Source organism: Acanthamoeba castellanii (genome assembly GCF_000313135.1).
Source record: "Acanthamoeba castellanii str. Neff unplaced genomic scaffold scf7180000084762, whole genome shotgun sequence".
NCBI lineage: Eukaryota > Discosea > Longamoebia > Acanthamoebidae > Acanthamoeba > Acanthamoeba castellanii.
In genome coordinates, this window is record NW_004457518.1 from 351,425 (window position 1) to 376,075 (window position 24,651).

General features: G+C 61.2%; 12 protein-coding genes across 12 annotated transcripts in view; 6 read left to right on the forward strand and 6 right to left on the reverse strand.

Annotated features, from left to right (window-relative positions):
• ACA1_235670 (uncharacterized protein) overlaps positions 1-647 on the reverse strand; it is a gene marked incomplete at both ends in the record, with an annotated part of 683 nt that extends 36 nt beyond the window's left edge. The window contains 3 exons of the mRNA XM_004341045.1: positions 1-126; positions 191-284; positions 418-647. The exon at positions 1-126 is cut by the window's left edge and continues 36 nt beyond it. Coding sequence (XP_004341093.1) covers positions 1-126; positions 191-284; positions 418-647 — 450 coding nt within the window. The remainder of the gene's footprint in view (positions 127-190; positions 285-417) is intronic.
• Positions 648-1,579: 932 nt separating this feature from the next.
• ACA1_235680 (Rap/ran-GAP protein, putative) lies at positions 1,580-4,568 on the reverse strand (the record flags this gene model as incomplete). The annotated part of the gene is made up of 13 exons (XM_004341046.1): positions 1,580-1,707; positions 2,003-2,119; positions 2,215-2,376; positions 2,474-2,572; positions 2,686-2,765; positions 2,894-3,054; positions 3,137-3,261; positions 3,375-3,516; positions 3,596-3,800; positions 3,874-3,959; positions 4,034-4,219; positions 4,259-4,381; positions 4,518-4,568. 13 exons carry the CDS (start codon positions 4,566-4,568, stop codon positions 1,580-1,582), a joined length of 1,665 nt encoding a protein of 554 aa, XP_004341094.1.
• Positions 4,569-5,603: 1,035 nt separating this feature from the next.
• Positions 5,604-7,145, reverse strand: ACA1_235690 (uncharacterized protein; the record flags this gene model as incomplete). Its single annotated transcript, XM_004341047.1, has 5 exons — positions 5,604-5,881; positions 6,117-6,297; positions 6,372-6,638; positions 6,730-7,021; positions 7,057-7,145. 5 exons carry the CDS (start codon positions 7,143-7,145, stop codon positions 5,604-5,606), a joined length of 1,107 nt encoding a protein of 368 aa, XP_004341095.1.
• Positions 7,146-7,755: 610 nt separating this feature from the next.
• On the reverse strand, positions 7,756-8,939 carry ACA1_235700 (TLD protein; the record flags this gene model as incomplete). The annotated part of the gene is made up of 5 exons (XM_004341048.1): positions 7,756-7,900; positions 8,045-8,148; positions 8,273-8,381; positions 8,554-8,689; positions 8,765-8,939. The coding sequence occupies 5 exons, from the start codon at positions 8,937-8,939 to the stop codon at positions 7,756-7,758; spliced, it is 669 nt and encodes a 222-aa protein (XP_004341096.1).
• Positions 8,940-9,347: 408 nt separating this feature from the next.
• On the forward strand, positions 9,348-10,363 carry ACA1_235710 (uncharacterized protein; the record flags this gene model as incomplete). Its single annotated transcript, XM_004341049.1, is given in 3 exon segments — positions 9,348-9,371; positions 9,471-10,269; positions 10,287-10,363. 3 exon segments carry the CDS (start codon positions 9,348-9,350, stop codon positions 10,361-10,363), a joined length of 900 nt encoding a protein of 299 aa, XP_004341097.1.
• A 196-nt stretch (positions 10,364-10,559) lies between these two features.
• On the forward strand, positions 10,560-11,278 carry ACA1_235720 (uncharacterized protein; the record flags this gene model as incomplete). The annotated part of the gene is made up of 3 exons (XM_004341050.1): positions 10,560-10,818; positions 10,911-11,024; positions 11,103-11,278. 3 exons carry the CDS (start codon positions 10,560-10,562, stop codon positions 11,276-11,278), a joined length of 549 nt encoding a protein of 182 aa, XP_004341098.1.
• Positions 11,279-11,887: 609 nt separating this feature from the next.
• Positions 11,888-15,073, forward strand: ACA1_235730 (uncharacterized protein; the record flags this gene model as incomplete). Its single annotated transcript, XM_004341051.1, has 6 exons — positions 11,888-12,182; positions 12,284-12,516; positions 12,626-12,690; positions 12,794-13,064; positions 13,154-13,546; positions 13,643-15,073. The coding sequence occupies 6 exons, from the start codon at positions 11,888-11,890 to the stop codon at positions 15,071-15,073; spliced, it is 2,688 nt and encodes an 895-aa protein (XP_004341099.1).
• Positions 15,074-15,791: 718 nt separating this feature from the next.
• On the reverse strand, positions 15,792-17,168 carry ACA1_235740 (uncharacterized protein; the record flags this gene model as incomplete). The annotated part of the gene is made up of 6 exons (XM_004341052.1): positions 15,792-15,897; positions 15,919-15,967; positions 16,045-16,125; positions 16,203-16,364; positions 16,446-16,499; positions 16,565-17,168. 6 exons carry the CDS (start codon positions 17,166-17,168, stop codon positions 15,792-15,794), a joined length of 1,056 nt encoding a protein of 351 aa, XP_004341100.1.
• A 329-nt stretch (positions 17,169-17,497) lies between these two features.
• On the forward strand, positions 17,498-18,294 carry ACA1_235750 (rufy2 protein; the record flags this gene model as incomplete). Its single annotated transcript, XM_004341053.1, has 4 exons — positions 17,498-17,672; positions 17,793-17,847; positions 17,974-18,025; positions 18,142-18,294. The coding sequence occupies 4 exons, from the start codon at positions 17,498-17,500 to the stop codon at positions 18,292-18,294; spliced, it is 435 nt and encodes a 144-aa protein (XP_004341101.1).
• A 232-nt stretch (positions 18,295-18,526) lies between these two features.
• Positions 18,527-21,683, forward strand: ACA1_235760 (Viral Atype inclusion protein repeat-containing protein; the record flags this gene model as incomplete). The annotated part of the gene is made up of 2 exons (XM_004341054.1): positions 18,527-21,241; positions 21,357-21,683. The coding sequence occupies 2 exons, from the start codon at positions 18,527-18,529 to the stop codon at positions 21,681-21,683; spliced, it is 3,042 nt and encodes a 1,013-aa protein (XP_004341102.1).
• Positions 21,684-21,743: 60 nt separating this feature from the next.
• Positions 21,744-23,304, reverse strand: ACA1_235770 (uncharacterized protein; the record flags this gene model as incomplete). The annotated part of the gene is made up of 3 exons (XM_004341055.1): positions 21,744-22,716; positions 22,783-23,234; positions 23,296-23,304. 3 exons carry the CDS (start codon positions 23,302-23,304, stop codon positions 21,744-21,746), a joined length of 1,434 nt encoding a protein of 477 aa, XP_004341103.1.
• A 557-nt stretch (positions 23,305-23,861) lies between these two features.
• Positions 23,862-24,651, forward strand: part of ACA1_235780 (uncharacterized protein) — a gene marked incomplete at both ends in the record, with an annotated part of 1,345 nt that continues 555 nt past the window's right edge. The window contains 3 exons of the mRNA XM_004341056.1: positions 23,862-24,248; positions 24,383-24,470; positions 24,556-24,629. Of these exons, the coding sequence (XP_004341104.1) occupies positions 23,862-24,248; positions 24,383-24,470; positions 24,556-24,629 (549 nt within the window). The remainder of the gene's footprint in view (positions 24,249-24,382; positions 24,471-24,555; positions 24,630-24,651) is intronic.

Consider the following 24,651-nt stretch of genomic DNA (forward strand, 5'->3'; position numbering starts at 1 on the left):
GTTGAGACACGGGTGACCATCGAACTCGTAGGTGCCATCACCGCTGAAACGAGGGGAGTCGCCAACGATCGACCGGCGGTGCCTCTGCCAGATCTGACAAATGCGCACCACGCCAATGATCACGAACTGTCAACAGTGCGTGCGTGCGTGCAGGCGTGCGGGCGTGGTGAGTGTCAGTTGTGGTGTGCACCCGAAAGAGGTACTCGGCGCTTTCGGGGGTGTAGAAGAGGTCGTCGTCGTTGGACAGCACCGCTTCCGTCTTCACTCGGTCTACCACGGCGAACCTGGTGCGCCGCGCCAGTAATGAGTCATAGCAGAAGAAGAAAATACCTAAAAAAAAATGGAACGTGTACGTGTCGTGGGGGGCGGCCTGTGTGTGTCGTGTGCGCGTGCGAGTGTAGGTGTGGCCACACTTACCGGATGTTGAGTGAGTTGATGGAGTTGTTGACGAAGGAGATGGGCGTCTTGGTCACGCCCAAGCGGCTGCTCACGTGGCTCTCGTTCAGGCCGTTCATCACCACGATGATCTCGGCAATCGCCGGCAGCCCGTCGTACTCGCGCAGCACCCGGTTCAGCATCTTCACCCTCTTGGCCATGGTGAGGATCACCACCGTGAACTGCTCCCTCAGCTCGGCCTCGCTGAACATGTGGGAGGCCACGACCTGGTGGTCTGCGCTGGTGAGTGCCTGGCCCAAGCAGGCCGCGCCGGAGGCCAAGGCCACTTCGTGCCTTCGTGTGCCACCATCAACGCACGTGTTGTTCTGTTTGGTGGTGACTGTCAGCAGGCAGGTGTTGCGCCACTCACCACGACCGGTGGTGGTCTGGCGCGAAGCTGTGGGTGAAGGCGAAGAAGAAGAAGAAGAAAAAGGGGAAGGAGAAGAAGAAAGTTGCAGTTGGCTGTAGAGCGGGGAAAGGTAGATGAAGAGAGTAAGACTCAGAGCAACCAAAAAGAAGAGCAAGAAGTGTCGCCTCTCCCACATCTTCATCTTCTCGAATCCTTCTTTTTTTCTAATGACACGAGGACAAGCTTATGAGGCCCCGAGAGCCAACCGTTAGTTGAACGAGGTACAAGCCGACCTGGACCTCGGAGCTAAAATGATGCTACATTCTTGTCATTCCAAGTATGGGCCAATGGCAGCCAGGCTCCAACCTCCGTGTTCAAGAAATACCGGAACGTCGACGCAAAGAAGAGGAGAAAGAGGAAGTGGGCATTGGCAGGTTTTATTTCGGTTATCCACCGGCCGTCTTAGAGATTGGGTAGGCGGGTGGACACGCGCGCACCGCACGCACCGCACGCATGGCACACGCACAACGCACACGACATGTGTGGTTCTGAAAGGGATGTGTATGGGTGGGTGTGCAGCGGGTGGGCATCCGCGTTCGTGGAGCCAGCGAATGGCGTTAATGTCCCAGAAGAAGTCCTGATTTTGGTCTTCTTCCGTGCGGGCCACATATCGTGCGTAGGGGCACGCCAGGAGGTCGAACATGGGCTGGGGGTGGTCTGCCTAGTTGGGGCTGGTTGCATTGCAATCTATATTGGACCAGTTTATGGCTTTGTTTGATACTTTCGTGTCACGCATCACACAGCCACCTTAAGCAGCTTGGCATCATATCGCCCAACGATCTCGCGGAGCAGCTCCCGTCTGGTGCGTCGAAGGACCGAGAGGAACTCAGGCGAGTGAAGGGAAGAGATCTCCGCATTGATCACTGCCCACGGGAAGTGAAAAAGGGGGGTTGAGGTGTTGAGGTGAGGAGTGAGTGGCCTACCCTGGAAATGCATTGCGAGGCGACGTACGTTTGGTTAGCATCCACTGGCGGAACGTGTCATTGGCTTGAAATGTGGGTGGGAAGGGAAGGAATGGCTTGCTCGGCCGCACCCCGGATTTGTACACCAGACCCACCCTAACACACACGCGGTGAACTGCGTCAGTCTGCGTCATGATCTATAGATCACGGTGTAGAGCTGGCGGATGCAATGCGTGTGTCTAGCTGGGGGGGGGACGCGGGAAGTACTTGTAGGCGAGAGGAGATGAGCCCTGCACCGGTTCGACCACCACGAATGTGTGGTTGAAGTGCGACGATATGTTCGCCGCGCTGAAGCCATCATTGCCGTCCGTTCCTGACAGGTGGAAGAAACGCAGACTTGTTATGCTTTTTGGCCGTACATGACATACGAGCGTTACCCTCGGGTGTAAAGGGGGGAGGGGGCGGTACCATCTCTAAAGACAATGACGACGATGTCGTTTCCGATGTGTCGCTTTCGCTCCACCTGCTGCCGATCCTCCGGGGTGAAAGGGATGTAGGTGGCAACGTGGAACATAATCTCCAATCCCTGAAACTCGGTGTAGATGCTATGCCTGCCCGTCGCCGCACCCTCTGTGGAAAAGGAGACGTCGTCCCTCTTCGGGTTAGCCACAGTTCTCAGCAGATGGCGGCCACCGTGATCAAGGGAAAACGGATAAGGCGTGTGAACCTTTGGTTTGCAAACCACCGGCGAACTTGGTGTGGCTTTTGAGCTCCACCTTTTCACCGAGGAGGAGTAGGAAGTCGTCAAAGGCCTTGCTTCCGGTTTCTATGGCGCACGACGTGTGCCATCAACATACACGCGTTCTAAAAAAAGAGTGGGCACGGAAGCGGACGGCCAAACAAAAGGCGCGAATTGCAGCAGAAAGCAAAACAACGCACCATTGCCGTAGATCTCGTCCTCGGTGGTCTGTCCAGGCCGGGCGTAGAGTACACCAATCTTAAACCGCTTGTTCCGCATCCTGTGATCGGCCAGCCAGAGCGTTCAATCGGAACGAAATGAAGTAGCGTTGGGCGATTGGTCAGAGGACGTTAGAGCCTACTGCGTCGGGCAAGCACGCGCCACAAAGTGGGGAGGGGGCAGACCGACCTGTCTTCGAAGTGTGCCAGATCGTTAGCGATGGCCTTGTCGGAGACTTGCACCAGAGGCACGTTCTCTCGCTTGAGGGCATCGTGAGAGCGGCGGATGTGGGAGACCTTGGGCTTCTTCTTGCCGTTCTTCGACCCCTGCACCAGAAAGCGCTCGTCTCCCTGTACCATCCACGCGCTCAGCACACACACGCACCACCGCACACGCACACGCACACACGGAGAGACGAAGCGGTCTGGGTACCCGAGCGGTTCGCAAAAGCGCTCTGTACACGAACTGCTTGCCCACTCGCTTGCTGGAAGTGGTCTCTACCGAGAGGATACCGGGCTCCTTGCTCTCCTCGAGCCCCACCAAGTAGTTCTCGTGCTCTGTTGTTGGTGCGAAAAAGTTAACGTTCGCTTTTTTTTTTTTTTTTTGGCTCGTCGCGTTCCTCTGTCGTCAAAGAGAGAAGCGATCTCGTCCATAAGCTCAGCTGACTTACCTTGGGCGTGGAGGAACTGCTTGTAGTAGGGGGCTGCACGCTCGATGTGACGATACTCCACATCCTGCAAGCCCGCTTCGCGGGACCCCAGCTCTCGGGGGTAGCCACATTCGCGCACCAAGCCCTCCTCTTCCACAGCGTTCTGTCGTCACACGTCCAACGAAGAAGGCCTTCTTTCAGCGAACCAAAGCACCACGCGCTACGGTAGGAGTGTCAAGTACCTTGGGCCATTGCAACTTGGCCAGCTTGTCTTGCTCGATCCACAGATCGTAGTCGTCGGCGCTCTCGAGCACGATCGGCGCTTGGACCGCCGTGCTGCTGCTCCGCTTTCTCTGAATCTCGCACCTGGGACATTGCCCCTTGCCGTACTCGCTCGGCGAGAGCTCCGCAAATTGCTGCAGGCACTCCAGACAGGTCTTGCTGTCACTGCAAACCCAATGATGATCATCATTGTGAGCGTTCATTTTCACGCGTTGTGATCGATCATGTGATGGCGAACCTTCGCTCGAGTGCCTTGTCTAAACTGGCGCGCCTGTTGCGCTGCGGGAGGATACGGCCGTCTTCAGGGCGCACCCGGATACGACCCTGGCGGTGTGTGGACGCGGGGAGGAAAGGGTGAAAACGGGCCGCGCACAAGGTGAAGGCGCGTGGGGCAGTACCGGTGCGCCGGGAGATCGCGGGGTCACGAGGCCAAGGTCGAACAGTGACGGGCGGGACGATGCCGGTTCATCGAACGATTTACGCGGCACCACCGGGGAAGAGGCCAACCGCTGTGGCGGCGATGTGACCCGGGACTGCGCGGCCGCCGGGGAAGCTGCGACCGCGGGCGGTGACCCGGCCTCGCTCTGCGCACGAAAGCGAGAAGCGACCGGCGATGACGACACCTGCTGCGAGCGGGGAGATTCGGGCTGGGACCGCGATAGGGGCGTGGCGGTGGATTTGAGCGGGCGAGGCGGGAGGGCGAGGTTGGACGAGGAGCGGGATGAGGGCGCGTGGGCGCTGGGCAACTGCTGCCGCGGCGAGCGAGGCCGTGAGCTCTCCGAAGTCGGCTTTGGCGTGGCATCGGCGTCGGGGCCAGTGCTGGCGGCGGGGATTTGCGGCTCGGGAGGACGGGGGAGGCATGAGGCGCCGAGCTGCGGCCACGAGATCGCCGGTGGACGACGAGGTGCCGCCATTGCCTTCGTGACGCGCCATCGGGGACGCGGCGAGAGCCTGTGGCGCGACCACGGGCGATGAGGCCGGGGCTACGGAGGGAGGCGAGAAGGGAGGTTGTTGAGGATCGGGCGGCAGCGGCGCCGCTGGTCGCAATCCAGCACCAGCCACCCTGCCGGTCACAACATCAATGTCCTGCCCCGATGACCGGGAGTCAGTGCCTACAAACAAACAAAGAGGAGTAGGAGGAGCGGCGGCGGCATTGGAGAGCTTGTCGTGAGGAGACGTTGTTGGTTCTGTCTTCCTACCTGACGGCAGTAGGGCATGCCCTCGTGTGGGTAGAACTTGGCGCCCAGGGGGCACTTGCAGAGTGCGCACACAAAATGCTCGGGGTGGAACCTCCTCCCACAGGCCACCACCGCCTAAGAGAGCGATGCCCAACCCCCCCCCACAAACAACCCAAAGCGGCCACCAAAGTTAGTTCACTGGCAGAGCTCTGGGTCATTGTGACAAGGTACGTACCTCTTTTCCTGTTATGTAATCTCCACAAGCTGCGACACTTTTGCAGGTACATGTTCCCATAGCATTGATCTGTTCCTCCCTCCCAATTAGCATGCTAAAGATCAATCTTCATCCCCCCCCCACCAATCCTTCGCTTTCGTTCTGAGATTTGTCGTTTTCTTCTCTCTTTTTCCAGCAGGTTTGAGGTATGCGGTACCGCATAGAGGGATCTGGTCGGTGGCGGGAGGGATGGGCTTAGATGCGAAGAAGCGGCCGTCGGGAAGGGGCGTCTTGCACGCTGCACAGGCAAAGCAGCGCAGGTGGTAGCCCCGCCCAAGCGCACGGAAAGCCGACCCGCCCAGCGGCTCGCGACAATGGGTGCACGCCCAGCCTGCTCCTCCCCCTTGCATCTAGATTATCCACCTCTCTCTCTCTCTCCCTCTTCGGTGTTGTGTGTTGCTCAATTCTCGTCTGGTGAGCTGCCGTCACCTTGAGCTGCGGGTACTCGTTGTCCCCAACAACTCGCCTATTTGTCCAGTTTGGAATTAAAAAATGTTGTCCACGTGGGCGGTGGCACTAGTGGTCTGGTTTCTTGAGCTGCATGAGGAGCTGCAGCTTCTCCATCATGCCGTGCTTGCTCATGAGCTTGATGAGCTGCTGGAGATCTTCGTCGGCGGAGAGGGTTTCAGCTGTGGCGGTGCCCTGCGCCACGATCTCATCTTGTGGCGGCTGGTGATGCGGTGGCGCAACGTCAGTCTGGAGAGGCGACCGCGCCGGATGGCCGGGACTCGTCGCCGGTACAGCCACCGGCAACGCCATGGGGACATTGACCGGTGGGTACATCATCGGCGACCCTGGCCATTATAACTCAGATGAGCTTGCGCAGTCCGGGGGGGGGGTCATGAGAGCATCGGTGCGGGGGGGACATACCTGTCGCAGAGGTCGGGTGGAGAAGAGGGTGCCCTTGGTGAACAGCTGCTGCGGGCGGAGAAGTCGGGCTGGGAGCTGTGGTTTCTTCTCTTCGCGGTGAGCCTCTTATACCGGCCCACGTAGCTTGTACGAAATGTGGTTCAAGTGGTGGCGACGTACCGGTGTGCATGGGCGGCGAGTGGGGCGCAAGCGCATCAGCTTCCGTGTTGGCCTGTAACAACAGCCGCAACTTGTCCATGTCCACATTGATCCCGTACGACTGGAGTGACTCCAGACTGGTGCGGACCACGTCCTTCGACTCGGGTGCGTCCAGGTCTCGCCACATGACCCCGGATAGTCGCTTTGATGCGCGCAATGGTCAGCTCTGAGATCAAAACAACAACCAACTCCAGGCGGCGGGCGATTCGGTGGTACCTTGACGCCGCCACCTTTGCGCGTGGTCTTGTGGAGGCTTTCGTTGCCGTAGAGCGGCTCCACCTTGTAGCCCAGGTAGTTCAAGCCGCAGAAGAGGTACTTGAACGCCGAACTGTGTGAGATGCGCTCGTTGGCGGGGAGTTGGGAGTTGACGAGGGCGTCGAACACCACCCACAGCTGCTCCTTGTTGATGCCCAACATCTTTTGCTGTCCTGCCAGCATGCCCGCCTGCGCTTCCGGCGTCAGCTGCGTCGCCAGCCGTATCGTCTGCTCGCCACAACGCCACACCACGGCGCTACAAGCAGTCAGCAACACACACACAGAGAAGGGGGGGGGCGCTGGTGCAACAACAACGAACCTCGGTAACGAGAATGCGAGACTTAGTGCGGCGAGCGAGGCGTGTGGTGGGGGCGTGGCTGCCGCCAGACTTTCGCCTTCGGTGGTAGTGATGGCGCTTGTGGGCCAAGGGGAGTTCGCTGAGCATGGTGTCCTTGTAGGTGCGGTAGTCGGCCGACGCGAAGAGCGGATTGTGGCCCTCCTGCCCCTCCAGATGCTCGAGCTGGTGGTAGATCTCTATTCGCCGCGTCTCCATGGCCACGTACTCGCTCCACAGCTTGCTCACCTCCTCCTCTTCGTCCAGGTCGGGCGGGCTTTGAAAGAGGCAGCCCGTTGGCGGCGGTGGTACTCCTCCGTGGGGATGATGATGAGGATGATGATGATGATAATGGCGAGGAGGATCTCGCCGCGAATGAGCGTTGGCGCCGTGATGGCCATGGAGATGGCCGTGGTGATGAAGATGGTGGGGCAAGTCGCCTTCCTCGGTCATTCCACTAAATCGTTGTCTTTTCAACTGCTCCACATCTTCTCCGGAGGAATCATGATCTGAATGGATGGCGGGGGGCTGATGGTGCGGCGATCCGGGCGCAACTGCCGACGACGGCTGCGGCGGGACGTCTCCACCACCACCAGAGAAGAGCGCAAAGTGAGGTCGCTTTGAACCCACATGGGCGATGCTGTCCGCGTAGGCTAGTGGGGGAGGCGGCGGCACTGCGGCCGCCAAGGATGATGGAGAGGGGGAGGATGAAGGTGGTGGCGCATTTGAGATGGCAGTGGCCGTTGTGGTGAGTGCGGCAGCTGGTGGTGGTGGTGGTGGTCCACCACGGCTGGGCGATGGCGGATGAGCCGTCGTCATTGGCGTGTCTGTAGTGGGAACCAAGGCGTGGTCCATGGGTGGTAAACGGATAAACTGCCCAGCTGCCCGATCGATGAGTGGCCAGCAAGCCAAGACTGCTTGCCAAGACCGGACCGGAAAATGAAAATGAAAAATAGAGAGAAATCGTCAGTCGGGGATCCCTCGGGGCTCGTTGGGTGAAGAAGGCTTAGGCTAGGCGAGCCGCCACACCTCGACGGCTCGACAATCAAAGAACTCGGAGCCGGAAAGGGTTGGATTGAAGAAGGTTTCGCACGGGCTCGATGCACCCTGCGTCACGTCCCCCTCCAACCCAACGCGCAGACCGAATCCGCCGCCACTGGCACACGTCGTAACATGTGATGCATGTGTGGCGTGTGGGTGTACACATATGAAACACAACATGTGTGAGATGGCCAGTAAATGCAGCAAAAGTGGCGCGTGACATCGGGCTGCGCAGAGCCAAGATGGTACTCACACGTACCCACATCCGATGCATATCGATTCCGAAGAGGTGGCCACGTAGTAGCCATTGACCCCGCTCCACCGGAAGGCTTCACATTCAGGCCGAAGCGTGAACAGGAAAGCCTACACAATGAGGACGAAGAACCGAGACGACGTTCCACACAGAAGAAAGGGATCTTGGGGTCAACAGAACACTCTCTTGAAAATAGAAAAACGGAGGGGGTCGCCTATGATCAGGTGTGCGTACCTCGCCTGTTCCGGTAAAGGAAGACAGCTTCTTTTGGCTCTTTAGCGGGGTTGTAAGGAAGCAGCCAAACAAGTGCCGATGGGCGTCCTCGATCAGAATGATGAGCGGGCTGCGGTCGCCTACGCACGAATACAACGTCGCCAAGCTATTACCGTGTACCGAGTTCTGATACACCAGCTCCAGCTCTCTGATGATTCCAAACGCATTCCACACAACACGTTAGGTGGCTAGCCACACACACACGCACACGGAATGGTGAAGAACGCAGAAGTAGGTGGTACCCCAATTGGTGTCGCTCCTCGAGCAACTCGAGCAGCGCTTCCTTTGCGTCGGTCCCGGCCAGCAGCGTGTTCGTGGGGTCGGTCTTCAACGTGCCAAGCACGCCGTCGTGCGGTCTGTTCACGTCCAACCCGGTAGCTGCTGCTGGGCCGCGAGCGCGGGCCGCACGTGCCACCGGAATGGCCATTGGAATCTTATAGGAGTGAGAGGTACTGCCGGAGTAGTCAGAAGAGGAGGAGGAGGAAGAAGAATCTGACGATCGCTCGAGTTGCCGGGCCAGCTTTTCATCTTCCTTGTACTGCTGTTCGTCCAAGCACTGGATGACGTGCGATTCTATCGCATCTTCTGCAAACTTACGCGAGCAAACTGGACATTCGACTTGTGCCATCTGCTGTGTTGCTCGTGTGAGCGTGAAGCTGTTCGCGTTTTCGTTTTCTTTTTCGCATCAGTTCCGATGCGAACGCCTATTTAGTACTTTCTTTCGATGTTTCTCGCTTTGCTTTTCTCGTGGCGGGAAAAATCCGGTCCACAATTCCTGGAAGAGCGGTTAAGGTGGCGGGCTTCGAAGAAAGACGGTCCAACGACCTAATCGTGTACCCGAATCCAACGCGCGCGGTGGCCAAGAAGGAACTTCGAGGAAGTAAGCGCATCGCGCAAGGCTATGATCCCTCTCCCCTTTCTTTGGAAGGTACCGGGCCGTATCCTCCTGTCTTGTTTTCCCGATGCGTCGATTTTCGAAGAATTTAGAGTACTACCATCAAATTCCAGTTAATCGCTCTGAATCTTGGATCATGTGATGTTCCGAAACGACGCGAAGAGAGTGTTTACTCTCCTACCCCAGCCGATTGCTGATGTGCATCTCTTCTCCCTTTTTGGATCTCTCTCTCTCTCTCTCTGCGGCGCCATCATAATCCATCAGTGGCTTTGGGTGAACTTTTCACCACTCGACGACAAGGGAGGCGCTGAGGCCGGCGCGGAGAGCAGCAGCAGCAGCTCCACTTCACCCGGCGGCGGCGGAGGCGTGCCGAAGGACGTGATAGTGCAGGAACTGCTGAGTACAAAGGAAGTCAACAAGCCCGACAACGTACAAGCGTCGGTTTTTGCGAAGGCACTGATTGGGCGGTACCTGTGCGTGCTGTTCAAGGACTCGGTCTACTGCCGCACGCGCTTCTCCGACTCGAACAACGCCTCTCTCTACACGGTGCGCCGCACGACCGAATCCGAGCGCGAGAGTCGGCTCCAGGAGGTGCCCGTCTTCCCTCAAGACCTGCGTGTCAAGATCCTGCAGGAGCTGAAGGAAGAACGACTAGGAAGGACTTCAGCGCGAAACCTTCTTCAGCTCATGACGCAGCCACCTTCATCCAAGAAGCCGCGCCTGGAGACCAGCGTTTCCACGCCGCACCTTACGACGAGTCGCGCCGACCGTCTCTCGCCTTCCCCATCGCTTTCCCCCTCCCCGTCCTCGCCTGCCGGCGGCAGCGGAGGCGACGATTCCCTGCGCCGGAGCCGCGAGGGAATGGACCTCGTGGAGGCGGCGGCCGCAGCCGCAGCCGCAGAAGCTCACAACAGCAGCAGCAGCAGCCAGGGAGACCATCATCACACCACCAGCGTCGACCGGAAACGGAGGCGAGAAGGCGAAGATGCGACGACGACAGCGAGCACCGAGAAGGGGAAGCACGTATCGGACGCCGACGACGCCGACGAGGCTGAAGGAGCCGGTGCGCGGCACCAGCAGAAGCGAAGCATGCCTCCGGAGCCATCGCGGCGATCTTCCCTGAAGCGATCCTTCTCGATGTCAAGTGCGGCGGTTGAGGCTGCCCTGCCCGGCACTACGGCAGCTGGCGAACCGAATGGGCGCCCAGCGCAGAGGCCGCGGCTCGAGGTTCCCAGCGGTTCGGTAGTACCGTCGGATTCTGTGAGTTGTTCAGAGGCGGCGAGCGCGAGAGGGAGCCTCTCCACCGCAGCAGCCGCTGCTCCTACCTCCTCCGGAGGAGGCCAGCTTGCTGCCATGGGGCGAATGCTACGCCGCCAGGTGTCGACGCCCGTCCTACCGACGCAGATTCGTGCCGGTGCCCCGGTGCCCGCCGGAGTTAGCGACCGATCGACCGTTCAGCAAGAGCCCTGGAAGCGCGAGATTAACGATCTGTGGGCGAAGCAGCTGGCCATGATGCGCGAAATCAACACCCTCAAGAATGAGCTCGGCAGACGCGAAGCCGCGCGCCAGAGGGAAATCCTGGGCCTGCGCCAAGAGATCGACGGTCTGCGAGGTATGTGCCATGGTCGCCACATCGTTTTTCTTCCATTTTTTTTGTCCTGTGTCGGAGAGCTCACACGCACAACAACAATCACCCCACACCAGGGGAAGTGTTTAGGATACGCCAGATGAAGGGCTTACAGCCCGCCAGCTCGGAGAACTTGCTGCCCACCAACGCTCCGAAAGCTCCAGAGGCAGACCCGACGACGTTGCCAGCTGGTGCGCCCCCCCCCCCAAGAAGCTACTCCCCCAGTCGACTGGCCCCTGACATGTGTGCCTGTTTCGTTGGTGATGCAGCGGCCACCCCCGCAAAGGCTGCCGCGGTTCCCTCGGAAGATGCGGCCACTACCCCACAACCGAAGGTGGCTCCTGGCGATGCGCCCGCGCAAGCTTCCGTCCTGCTCCCGCCACCCGCTTCGCCCACGCGGCACAGCCCCAAAGCGGCTGCCACTGTAAGCATTACGGCACCATGACCTGTCCTTGTGAGCGTTGTATAAAACAAAAAGAACAAGCTCAAAAGTACTCGAGGTCTCATGAGGGGAGGTGACCTCAGTTACAACGAAACGCGTTTTCTGTTCGAAGAAATAGGCGGGAAAAATTCGAAATCCGCTGGCGGCGCCAAAAGTCGTTTCTTTGTTCTACGTTCAGGCAGCACAAACAGGAGATGGAGCAACCAAATGGGCTGGCGGTGGAGGATTACAACTCGCCCTCTCCCATCGTTCTGGGAGGCATCGCTCTCGTCTGCCTCGTGCTGCCTCTTGCCGTGCTCTATTTAGTATGGGGTCAAGAGGCGGCCCCACCACCAGCAGCACAAAGGAGCTGGCTTGGTTCGATCGGCATCCACGGACACGCCCACATCCAATCGAACTGAATCTTCTGGTGGGCAGAATGCACAACGACGACGGCTTAGAGAAGACGGACGGGTCCAGCATTCTGAGGAAATTGATCTCCGCAGTACGAATCATCATCTTCTTCTTTTCACCATTTTTATGTGTTTGTGAGGCGTGGTAAATTTGTTGGCTTTTGTTCTGATTAATTCTTGCTTGCCGCGCCCTATCCTCCCCCCGGCAGATGACACACGCATGGCCTTCGAGAGAGCTCTACTACCACGTCCGGGCAGCCAGCATTTTGACCGAGCGCAGGAAGATTATGAATACTCATCGCCTCGGCCGATCTCCCGCAGAACCTTCTCCGAGCGGCCAATGCCAGCAGAAGAGGCCCCGGCCTTCTTGAGCAGGCCCTCTGGCTTCGGTGGTGGCATCTCTGCTGCGGAGGGAAGAGATTCCTCGATTATCAACTCCTCCTCCGATTCAGCCCAACATAGCAGCCCTGCTCGCCCCGTGTTTATGACTCCGCCCACACGCAGCGTGCAAGCAGGTACCGTCTCAAACTAGTGATCATCACTCCACAAGCTTGACCCATTCACTAGTGGCTATGCCATCTGATTCTTTCTTTCGCGCTTTGCCTGTCTATCTCAGGCGCTTCTGGAGTTAGCTCCCTCCCACAGCAGGATTCACCTTCCACCATGGAGGTGGAGGAAGGTGACGCAGGGCACAACAGGAAGCGCCTGATCATCGAGGAGGAAGGGGCGCATGACGGCAGTGGCAGAGCACAGCGATTGTCGCAGAAGAAGCAGCGCCTAGCCACTAGCCCGATGGCCTCCGTGGAGCCCACAACGCTCTCCCGCCCCAAGAGACGCATTTCTCCCTCCGTACGTTGTCTTGCTTGTCTCCTCCTTTCATTCTCCGTTTGCTCGGCATGCCGTTTATGCATCCTTGTTGCTGACAACACGTTGTCATGATCTCACACACCACCAAAAGAAGTCGGGATCCCCTTCAGAGGAAACAGCCACCAAGCGAAACAAGCCAACGACACAGCGGGAAAGGTGTGCATACTTATACTTCTTCCCACCCCTCCTCCGCTCCGTACTCTTTTTCCTGGCCACATCGTGTTGAATGTTTGACCCCATTCCCGCCCCACTTCCTCAGTGCCGCCGTCTCTCGGGTCGTCAAGCGGAAAGCCCAGAATGGCAGCCCTGACCGCAAGCTGCGAATTTCCGAGACGGAGACCTTTACGCCCAAGAAGAGAAGGGACATGGAAGCGTCGCCGCTCGATAAGCAGCCAGTCCTCTATCCCTCTCTGGGCGATGAGATGGACGCTACCTCTTACGAGAGCAGGACGATGCGCGCCACACCAACTCGACCCTCGCGTGAGGTGGCTTCCATGGAAATGGCTACCAGCCCTACACCTCCTCCCAAGGTACCCCCTCCCCCCAAACCACTACTTGCTCTGCTTCCCTTGACGTGTTTCTTACGCGCATTTGTCCGTCGTGTGCCTGTGATGAGCAGCAGGAGCAGCAGCAGATTGCTGTCATGACGCCCACGCAGGCAGCAGTGGCGGTCCACCAGGTCAGGGAGGCACCAAGCACGCCTCCCCGAACATTAGACGCGCTGCTTGCCTCGGCACCCAAGTCGAGCCTCAAGAGCACGCCTCGGCACCGTGTGGCGCTCACACCGCGCGATAAGGAGAGGGCCAAGGGGACCAAGCTCTCGCCGGTGTTCGGAGCGCTAGGCGAACGAAAGAAGCCTCTCGTTTTCTCCGACGACGAAGACGAAGAAGCGAAGGCCGAGCAGCGGTACGAAGCCATTTCGCACTCGGCCGAAAAGAAGCTCGAAGAGAAACGTCGACGCGAGGAGGAGGAGCAACAAGCCAAGCAGAACAAGCCTCCAAGGCAAATTTCGGTACGTTGCGCGTTGTTGTCCCTCTCCTCCTCCTCACGTCAACGACGAGCAACATTTTTATAGCAATGCTCATCACCTTTCTTTCTCTGACTGCAGTTGTCTGGGGTTCTGCCTCCTCCGCCGAAACCGGAGCCTTCTCCTGCTCTCTCGCTTTCGCTCTCGACGCCCGCAGTGCCCGTAGCCACTGTGCCGCCACCCGCATCCGTCGCGCCGCAAGTCCAGCCGCCACCGACAGCCGCTTTCACTATGCCCGCCATCACGCCCGCACCTTCAGCTCTGCCGTCCGCACCCGCAGCGGCGACAGCTTTCTTCGCAGCCCCTACACCAGCTGCCCCCACCACGGCGCAGCCGCCCGCCGCCCCGTCTACCGGCTTGACGTCGTTTGCGCCCCCTTCGTCATCTTCTTCGGCAACAGCTTTCTCAGCACCTGCGGCGACTAGTGCACTGGCCTCGTCGGGATTCTCCGCGCCAGCTTCTACCCCTGCTGCTTTCGGCGCTCCCTCGTCCACGCCGACATCCTTTGGCAGCGGTTTCACAGCGGCCACACCCACAGCCCCCGGGTCTTCGTCGACGCCTTCTTTCGGTGCACCCCAGACCGCGTCGACCCCGTCCTTCGGTGCTGCTCCCGCCTCGACAGCCCTGTTCGGCGCGACGACGGGCGCTTCAGCCACCTCTGCCGCTCCTTCGCCTTTCGGCGCAGCGCCCACGCCCTCGAGCGCTCCCTTTGGTGCGGCATCCACCACGCCTTCAAGCACCACTCCCGCGTTCGGATCGGCGACATCAGGAGTCTTCGGAGCGCCCACCCCATCCTTGAGCGCTACTCCATTCGGGTCCTCGCCGTCGAGCACTCCTTTCGGTGCTGCACCCACCTCGTCGAGCACTTCGTTTGGCGCCTTAGCGCCCGCGTTTGGAGCGACCACCTCGACGCCGGGAGCTTTCGGCGGAGCCACATCGGGTGGACAAGCAGCGTCGTCCAGCTTCGCCACTCCCTTTGGCGCCTCTACCTCCTCCGCCCCGTCCTTCCCCGGGTCCTCGGGATCGGCTCCGGCCTTTGGTGGAGGATCGAGCAGCTCTTCCATTCCGCAGTTCGGCGGTGCATCTGCTCCGGCATTCGGTGCTGCTCCGGCAGCATCAGCCCCCGCTGCTTTCGGTGCCTCCACGTTCTCCGCGCCCACGCCCTCGTTTGGCGCGCCCGCTTCGGCTACGGCTCCGTCTCCCTTCGGCTCGTCGACGACCAGCTCCTTCCAGCCCGCCAGCTCGTCTGCCCCGTTCGGTCAGCCGTCGTCGGCCGGAGCCTTCGGCGGATCGTTCGGCGCTCCCGCCGCCACCCCCGCCCCCAGCTTCGGCGGAGCCTCAGCCTCGTTCGGCGCTCCGGCGTCGGGTGGCTTTGGCAGCTCTGCACCGGCGAGCAGCACCAGCAGCGTCGACGAGGGCTCCACCTTGGGCGCTGCGCTGCTCGAGGCATCGGGCGGTTCGTCCGGGGCTCGGCGACCGGCTGTCCGCGGGCGACGACGTGGAGGAAAATAAGGTGTCGGCATCGACCGACCGCTTCCTCCTCCTCCTTCGAGCTCTCGTGGGGACCCTCCGGTGACCACCCAACCAACATCAACACCAACCATCAAGATTTGTGGATACAACAACTTCGAAATTTTACACGTCAGCTACACTCGCGACTCGACGGCCAGCACGGGCGACCTTACAACGAGCGAGCGAGCGTGTACGAAACTAGGAAAAGCGGATCCTCTGGACCCAGAGCGCCACGGGGCATCCCCACTTCCGACCAGCATCGATAGACGGACGACGACGCTTCGGCTGTGCTCGCGGCCTCCTAGGGCCGCGCGACTACAGCCACAAATTTGAAGCCTCTCCTCCAGATGCCAGGCCGACAACGACGACGACGACGACGACGACGACCCTGGGCGAGCATCCCACGGGCTACGCGACTGGCCTACTCAGAAGGAACCAAATCTCCTCCTCTCTGAAGCTCTTCTTCTCTTCTTGCCCACAACGCTGCAAGCAAGCAACACCCGAAGAGGCCTCCCCGATTTGCGCAACGCCCCATAAATTTTATGTTCTCGCCCTACCCAACGTTTGGCCTGCTCTCTACTGCCTTACGGATAGAGGATCACCTTCACGTGAAGTGTGTGGACCAGGTTGATGCGGGAGTGGATGGAACACACGAGAGCGCTCACTCGTTGAACAAGACGCAACGGCGTTACGTAGGTTGGGGCGGAGCGTCGGGATATCAGGAGCCGTACTGCTCGGCGATGAAGAAGTCGGGGTAGAAGGTGGAAAGGGGGCAGAAGGCGGGGACGATGTTCCACGGGTCCGTTTGTGAGTTGAAGAGCGCCCTGCCGCAAAGGCACTGGTACCTGGAGCAGAATCGCTCGTTGCAGGTGTGCGCCATGTTGGAAAACGACCCTGCACACACGCACGCACACATGGACCATCAGCGTCGTCACTAGTGGCAAACACGTAGTGGACCCACGGCGCCGTACCAGTGTTTTGCTTGACGTAGCTGTAGAGCATCAATGGGTAGTCGAAGCACACCTTCTCGTAGGTGCTCTGCGTTTGGTCCTCTGTGGGCGAACACGGGGTGGAGCACGGGTGAGGAAGAGAGCCTTTCACCCCAGCGGCTGTGAAGGGGTGGGGGTACCGGGAAGGATGAGACTGTACTCATCGACCGTCGCAGCAACGAGGTACAGCATGACGCTCTCCATCGGCGCACGGGAGTTCAGCGGGATGTCGATGATCACGTTGAACGCCTCGGCGAAGTCGCAGATGTCGCCCTTGTGTGCCACAGTGCTGTTGACCGCTCCTGCACACACGTCGCCACCAACACAACACGTCAGCCACACCCACTCCGGGTGTTTCTGAGGGCCAAGGGTCTGCAGCGTACCTCGCAGAAGGTACACGCTCGCCGCGTCTACTTCCTTGATCACGCAGATGTGTTCTGACAGGATCGGTGAGGGTTAGGCAGGGGGACGCGTGAAGGGGGGGGGTGATGGCAAGCAGTACCGTTTTCGAGAGAGCCAAGGTAGTTGGAGGAGAGGCTTCGCTTGCGGTTGTTGAAGGCCAGCTGCTCGGTGTCCTGGCTTACATCGTGCGCGCCGTAGGCCCATTCGAGCCCCCAGATGGCGATGAGGCCCCCGCGGCCGTTGCCCTTCACCTGGCGGGCCGTGTTGGGTCCCACCCCCTTGGTGCCCGACGCGTCGATGAACTGCCTGGCGAAGGTGCTCTCGAAGGGATTGGCCTTCACCTTCTTCTCCTGGTCCTTGGCCGAGGGGAACTTGGGCTGATCGGCTAGCATGCGGGCGATCTGTTCGGCCACCTGGTCCGAGCTCAGGGTGTTGTGCTTCATGTAGGACATCATCTCGGGAAGAAGCTTCATCGCCTGCTGCTTCTTCTCCCTGGTGGTCTGAGCTGCGGCGAAGTCGCTCCTCCTCGCCGGTCGCGGGTGCGCCAGGGCAAAGTCCTCGAGCGCGCTGAAGCGGGCCAGATCCGCGCTCTCCACGTACATGTAGCCCTGGACCGCCCGATCTCCCTCCCCCATCGCCACCGCCACCAGGGCCAGCAACAGCAAGGCCGCACTGGCCAAAACTGGGCCGAGCCGACTCTCCATCTTCATCCTCCTCTTCCTCTTCAGTCTATCTTCCACTCCGAAGATGTGTGCCTCCATGTATGGTCAGTCCTTTCCTTTTTAGTTTATTATTTTTATTGCTATTTTTATTATTCACCATAGAGCATGGTGAGGTTTGCATCTTCTCTGGGGCTGACCTGTGCCACACGTCCGTCAACGGGGTCGTTGGTGGACGAGCTGCGGCTTGAACGCGTTGAAATAAATGAATGAAATGAACTGATTTTCGATTAGCACGTGTCCGCGAGATTTCGATTTCGTACACAGAACAAGAAGATTCGCCGTCGGTGCGCCTGCACGCGGCATTGTAGAAGATGGACAACGGCTTTCACGAGCGCTACAGGAGGCGGCTCGGTGAGGAGCTTCGCATATCGGTCAAGCTGCTCTTGGGCCTTCTCACAGAGGGCGACAACTGCATCGATGACAACAGCCCCCAGCTCGAGCGCTTTTGCCTGGTCGTGGAGAAGGCGTTCCTCCACGGCCTTCAAGGTTACTTCCGCTCCTTCCCTCTTTCGGGGGGTGGGGGTTGGCACAGCTGATTCCAACCCTCTGCCCTTCCTCCGCTCGCATCCTCCTCCTCCTCCTCAAATCCACAACCTTCTGGCACAGACACAATATGGGGCAGGACGAAGCACTACTGGGACTTCATTCAAAACATTGCCAAGTGCGTGCATTGCCCTTCCACACATACACACGCTCTTCTTCCTTCTTCTTCTCCTTTATCTCTCCGTAGTGCCTGGTGCCGTGATGTCCAACCACCGTGGTATGCCATCGCGATGCCATCTCGCAGACTGCACGGGCCGGCGAGCCACTCCATCGAGAACGTGCTGGGTCTCTCACAAGTACGCACGCACGACCTCGCTCCAGGCCCCAACAGGCAGAGAGCGAAGAAGCCATGACACGAACGGTCCACCGCTCTTCTTCTGTGCTGCTGACATTGGTGCGTTGTCGTCTAAAGGTGCGCACATCGTCGGGGCGAGGCCGTGCGTGGATTCGGTTTGCACTGATCGAGAAGAAGTTGGAGAAATACATGCGCATGCTCATCGCCGATCGGGCCGACATCACCGCCAAGTGGTACCTCACCACCACCGTCACCTCTGCCATCAATTGATTGGCCATCGCGATGCGCGGACTGACCGTACATGGGCGACCTCGACGCAGGTACGAACCCTACGCGCTGTTTCGGGTCCAGGAGGACTATGACATCTTCGTCGGCTTTCTGGTACTACACCCGCCACCCACCCCACCGACTCCCATCTCCGTCACACGTCGTCTGGGAGCAAATCTGATCTCTTTTCCCTGGGCGACGATGGCCATCTGTGGCACACCAGGCGCCGCTGTCGATGGTGGACTTCTCGATCTGCCTCAAGGACATCGACTTTGACAATCTGCCGACGGAGCTGGGCCTCTACTCCGTCGAGTCGCTGGCGCCGCCCGCACCCACACAGACCAGCGATGATCCTGACCCTGCTCTGCCCACACCGACGGCGACGGCGACCGACGAACAACCGTCCGAGGCGCCCGCGCGCTCGCAGGCGGGGCAGGAGGTGGAGGTGGTCCCGCGGAGCAAGAAGGACCGGGAGCGCGAGAAAGAGAAGCGAGCGCGGCAGGACGAACGCGAGAAGTGGCAGCAGCTGCTCGAGGCGCGCGAGGCCGAGTGGAAGGAGAAGACCACCGACATGGCCGCACAGCTGAGCGCCCTCACCGAGCAGGTCTCAGTCCAGGTCCAGACCCGGGCGGGCGAGCCGCAGCCGCGGCGCGAGGGGCTGGTCGGCGAGAGGCAAGAAGACGGGCACCGGGCGGAGCTCGCGGAGCTCGAGAGGCGGCTGCGCGCCCAGGAGAAGGCCGGCGAGCAGCGAGGGGATGAAGTGGAGCGCCTGCGCAGGGAGCGACTTCTGCTCGAGGCCGACATGGGACGCCTCACTGAAGAGGTGCAGGCCAGGGACGCCCGCCTGGGCCGACTCGGCGATGAGCTGGCCGCCCTGGGCGTCGCCAAGGAGGACCTGCAGCGGCGACTGCAGCGCGCCGAGGAGGACATGACCCAGCGCGAGCAGCAGCTGTTGACTGGCAGCGAGCAGGAGCGTACCCGGGTCGCGGGCCTCGAGGCGCAGCTCGCCGCGTGCCAGGCGGAGCGTGACGCGGCGTGGGAGGAGCTGCAGCGCGCTCGCGAGGCGCTCGACAGCGCAGCCGAGCGGTTGAGTCAGGTCGAGGCCGAGCTGGTGCAGGCGCGAGAGGCGGCGCGAGCGACCACGGAGGAGGCGGGCGCGCTGAGGCGCGAGTGCGAGCAGCTGCGCGACGATGCGAAGCTGCGCGAGGCCGAGCTCGAGCGGGAGAAGGCCGACGCCGCACAGCGGGCCTCGCGAGGGGCAGACGAGCTCCGCGCGGCCAACGAAGCGCACGAGGCCGCCGTCGCCGCCCTTCAGTCGACGCTCAGCGAGAGCCGTGACAGGGAGCTGCGGGCAGAGATGGAAGCCCGCAGCGCGACGGAGAAGCTCGCGCGGGCGCACGACGGGGCCAAGGCAAGGGATGCGGAGGTGGAGCGGCTCCAGGAGGAGCTCAAGGAAGCGCGCAGGGATCGGGAGAAGCTCGCGCGCACGCTGGACGGGGTGCGGAAGGAGCGGGAGCGCGAGAGCCTTGGCCAAGAGGAGGGGGAGGGCGCGCTCAAGCGCGAGCTGCAGGAGGCCGGCCAGCGGCTGGAGGAGGCGATCCGGCGCGAGGAGCAGCTCGCCGAGCAGGTCGCGCAGCAGCAGCGGCGGGAGCGGGACGCCCGCGAGGCCTTTGACCGCGAGCTCGCGCAACAGCGGAAGGCGCACGACGAGAAGGTTGCGCTGCTCCAGAACAAGGCCAAGGTCAAGGGCGTGCTGGTGGACAAGAAGACCCGCGAGCTGGAGGAGGCGAAGCGCGAGCGCGACGAGGCGCAGGCCCAGCTGCGCGACGCCCGACAGGACGCGCAGACGACCGACGAGGCGCGGCGAGCGACGATCGACGAGCTTCAGGCCGCACTGGCCCGCGCGCAGGGCGAGCGCGAAGCCGACGCGCGTGCGGCTGAAGAGCGCCTGATCGCACTGCAGCGCGAGAAGGAGAGCGTGGAGGGCAAGCTGGTTGAGGTGAGGCGCAGGTTGGACGAGGAGCTGGCGACGCTGCGACGAGAGCTGGGCCAGAAGGAAGACGAGCTACGTCGGCAGGAGGCAGAGGCCTCGCAGACCGCCGCCGACGTGGCGCAGGCCCGGCGGCAGGAGCTGGACGCCGCGCTGGCCCGGGCGAGCGCTGCGGAGGCCGAGCTCGCGCAGGCACGGCAGGAGGCCGATGCTCAGCGTGCGCGGCGCGAGAAGGCGAAGCTGGAGCGTGATGGGCTGCGGGAGGAGAAGCAGAAGAAGGAGAAGGACATGGATGGCCTCATGAAGCTGCTCCTCGCCAAGGAGGCCCGCATTGAGGAGCTCCAGCGCGACGCCGACGAGGCCGTCCAGCGATGCCGCCCCATCGAGGCCGACGCCCAGGAGACTGCGGGGCGCGTCGCGGACGCGGCCGCGGCCGACAAGGAGAGCAAGCGGCAGCTGGAGGAGCTGCGGACCCGCAACGCCGCGCTGCAGCAGCAGAGCGAGAGGGACGCGGCCGAGATTGCGGAGCTGCGTGCGAGCGCGAGGAGCGCGCAGGACCACGAGGAGACGAAGGCGCTGGTGGCCCAGATGCAGCGGCAGCTGGGCGAGCTCCTGTCCAAGGCCCAGCGTGACAAGGACGAGCTCGCGCAGCACCGGCGGGCCGCCGACGAACAGAGGCGCGCAGCCGCCGAGGCCCAGGAGAGGCTTCGCGCGACCGAGGAGGAGTGCCGAGCAGCGCGGCTCGGGGCGGACGAGCAGCGGGCCGAGCTCGAGGAGATGCGTCGGGTGCTCGAGCGCAAGGAGGAGATCATCAAGGAGTCCAAGCAGCTGATCAACGATCGAGAGCGGCGCATCCGCGAGTTCATGAACAAAGGCAACCGCGAACTCAAAGCCAGCGGCAGCGGCGCCACCACCAGCAGCAACGAAGACCTCTGGGTCGTGCTCGACGACAAGACCCAAGTACGGCATTCTTGTCATTCTCATTTATTATGGGCTGAGTTTGGTGTTGACGTGCGTCGTGTGTGTCGTGTTATGTGTGTGTGTGTGTGTGCATCGTGTGNGGTTACGCTGGCAGCATCGGCTGTTGGACGACATGCGCAACGTGCTGGAGGTGACGAAGCAGATGGTGGAGGACAAGGCGCACGAGATCGACCTGCTCCAGGAGCAGATGCAGGCCAAGGCCGCCCAGGAGCAACAGATGCAGGCCACCATCGACCAGCTCAACGACCAGCTCGTGCGCGAGCGCGAGGCACACCAGCAGCAGTGCACCGGCCTCGAGGCCAAGGTTGTCATGCTGGCCGAGCAGGGTGCCGTCCTCAAGCGGCTCCTCGCCCTCCACAACGACACCGCTGGCTCCTCCTCCCGCAGCGCTCCCGCCTCTCCCCTCTCGCGGCCCAAATGAACGCAAAACATTAAAAAGATATCAATAAAACAATAAACAATAACGAATTCATGGGGATGGTCACGAGCAGAGGGGCATGGCCTCGTCGCTTTGGAGGAAGAGCGGCGGCAGGTAGATGTCAGTGAAGTCGCGGAGACGAGCTTGCTCTTCGAGTTCCAAGTGCCTGAGGGTGGAGCTGACGCGGCCCACGCGGAACAGCGAACTGGCTCCGTTGAGCACGGCCTTGGCGCGACCCGCTGTAACGTTGGTGGGCCTCTGGGATGACGACCTGCTGTGCGGCACGGCCCGCTGGTGCAGCCTGAACGCAAGCGGCCACGGCTTCGGCTTCTGCTGGTCGCCGGCCTCGCCCACAGCGAAAGGCTCGAGCGAGGAGTCGTCTGGCGCGTTGTCAGCGGCCGCGGTCACGCCCACGTCGTCGGCCAGCTCGGGCGGCACGTAGACCAGCACCTCGATAGAACTCCACTCGGTGTTGGTGCCCTCGGACTCAAGGTGGCGATCGACGACGACCGTCTCCACGGAGCGCTGTTCCGACGCGTCGATCAGGTCCGCCAGCGGCTCGAGCAGTTGCGCCCGCACCTGGGCCACCAGCAGCTTCTCCCGCTCGACCGACCTGCGCGAGATCGTGCCCTGGCCGTCCCAGTTCGTGTAGCCCATCCACCTCACCCAGCACTTCTCGTCTTCGCACTTCGCTTCGCTCTTCTCTTCGTCTTCGTTCTTTTCTTCGTCTTCGTTCTTTGGCGGTGCCGGCGCGAAGCCCAGCTTGAACTTGAGCACGGCCCAATCGGCATTGCCTCCGGGGAAGCGGTCGAGCGCGCGGAAGTAGACCACGAGGCCCACGCGTCGCGTGTTCACGAGCTCCTCGAGCTTAGCCGTGTGGGTCATCCCGGCGGGCAGGGCCGGGCGTCGCGCGTCGTACAGCGCGTGCCAGGGCTGTCGCAAGTCGCCACGCGCCAGCTGCGACCGGAGCTCGGCCTGCAGAGCCTGCGCCTCGTCCTCCCTCCTGCCCAATGCGCCGCAATCCACGTCCAGCAATCTAGTGCGTGCGTGCGTGCGTGCGTGAAGATGAGCGCCAACCAAGGTGTTGCGAGAGTGACGGCACGAACCGGGCGTGGTGTCGCGGAAGGGTGCAGGCACGCGGCCGCCATGCTCCAGGCACGACACGATAAGCCCGTGTGCCGCGGCGACCTCGTCCTTGGTGACCGCCCTGTTGTCTGGGTCCTCGATCACATAAAAAATGCTGCCGGGCGGGTCCAGCACCACGCGTGGCTTGCCCAGATCGGGGTCGCACAGCGCAGGGTCGTCCCTGACCTGCACAGCCCCGCGGAACACGAACCCGCGGCGCTCCAGGGCGAGTGTGTAGCCCCGGTGGTGGGTGAGGTCGACGGTGGAGTGCGGGGGCAGGGCGGTGCTGGTGCCCTGGCCGCTGCCGTCGGGCAGCCGGAGCGAGAGCGAGCAGTCATGCGAGGTGAGGTCGACGTCAGTCTCGTTCCTCACCAGGATACGATGCTTGTCTCCCGCTTCCCCCTCCTCTTGATGCTTCTCCTGCAGCTGCTGAACAGGAGAGAGAGGAGATGAGGAGGTGCCTGGCCAAAAGAAAGAAGCGGCTTCGCACCTCGGCCATTGCCTCTGTTGAAAACTAGTTTGGGGGTGAGGTCAGTCCAAGTCGGTAGTTGCTGATAGCAAAAAAAAAGCTTCTCTTTTATTTTCCTCTTTTATTTTCGGCCTCTGTTTCTCGTCCATTGGCCCAATGTGTCCGCCAATTCCCATGTGTGCGTTTGGCATTCCATCACACCAAGAAATTTAAAGAAAATGACAATTCAGTTCTGGTCCTTCGCACCTCTTTCCTGCGGCCACAGCCGGGCCAACGTGACCAGGCTGCTGCCTGTGCACCTTGCCTGACTGAAGAAAGACACCAAACATGGAGAGTCGCAAAGGTCCCCCCCCGGTGTACCATTGCCGCCAGCCAGCACACGCCCTCCTTACACTGCGGTTTGGTTGTTTGCTTGTGGGTTGGGGGGTGGGTTGGGGGGGGGCGAACGCAGAACTCACTACGGACCCGCATGCCGTGATGACCCTCATCCTACACCAGCTTGCTACGTGCGAGGTGCGACCCACCACCGCCATCTCCCCCACCCCACCGCCCTTGCCGGCTCCGCGTTGAACTTAGTGGTCGAGGAAATGCAGGTGATCGAGGACAGTGCGGCGCTCTTTCGCCGGTGCGGGGTCTCGATCGGGTTCCGCACACTGGCGGAGGAAGTGCTCTCTCCGCTGCAGAAGAGCGGACAGATCCGCAGCGAGAACCTGCACGCCAACCGCTACACCCTCGCCGGCAGCCCCCCCGCCTCCGCTGCTGCCGCTGCCGCCGCGACCGACGGTGGTGCCGGCAAGGCCCAGAGCAAGGCCAAGGCCAAGGGCAACAAGAAGGACGCGGCGGCGGTGGACGAAGCGGCGTGGCGGCGGGCGCTCGAGGAGTGCCTCGCGTTGGGGTCGCCCGAGGCCCGCATCTGGCGCATGGTGGGCGGAGGCTGCGACCAGCCGACGCCGCTCACCGTCGAGGAAGTCGGGGTACAGACCACCTCGTTGCCCAGCGCACGCTCAATCACATTGTCTGATTCGTGCGTGTGTGCGTGTGCGTGTGCGTGCGCGCGCGTGTGTGTGTGCGGGCGGTGGTGCGTGTTGTGTGGTGTTGCTGGTGACAGATGCGAACGGTAGAGCCCATATTCAAGGGCGCCATGATGGAAGCCAAGAAGAACGGCTGGGTGGAGGTGACCAAAGACAAAGCCACAGGTGCACACACACACACTGCGAACACACATCATATGTAGGACCTGCAACCATCTCACAACCCACTTTCTTTCTGGTGTCTGTCCAGGGCAAGTGACGGTGCAAGTGACAGCCAAGCACCAGCAGCACATCACCGATCGGGTCCAGGACATTCTGCGATTTGTATCTGAGGCCGGAGTCAACG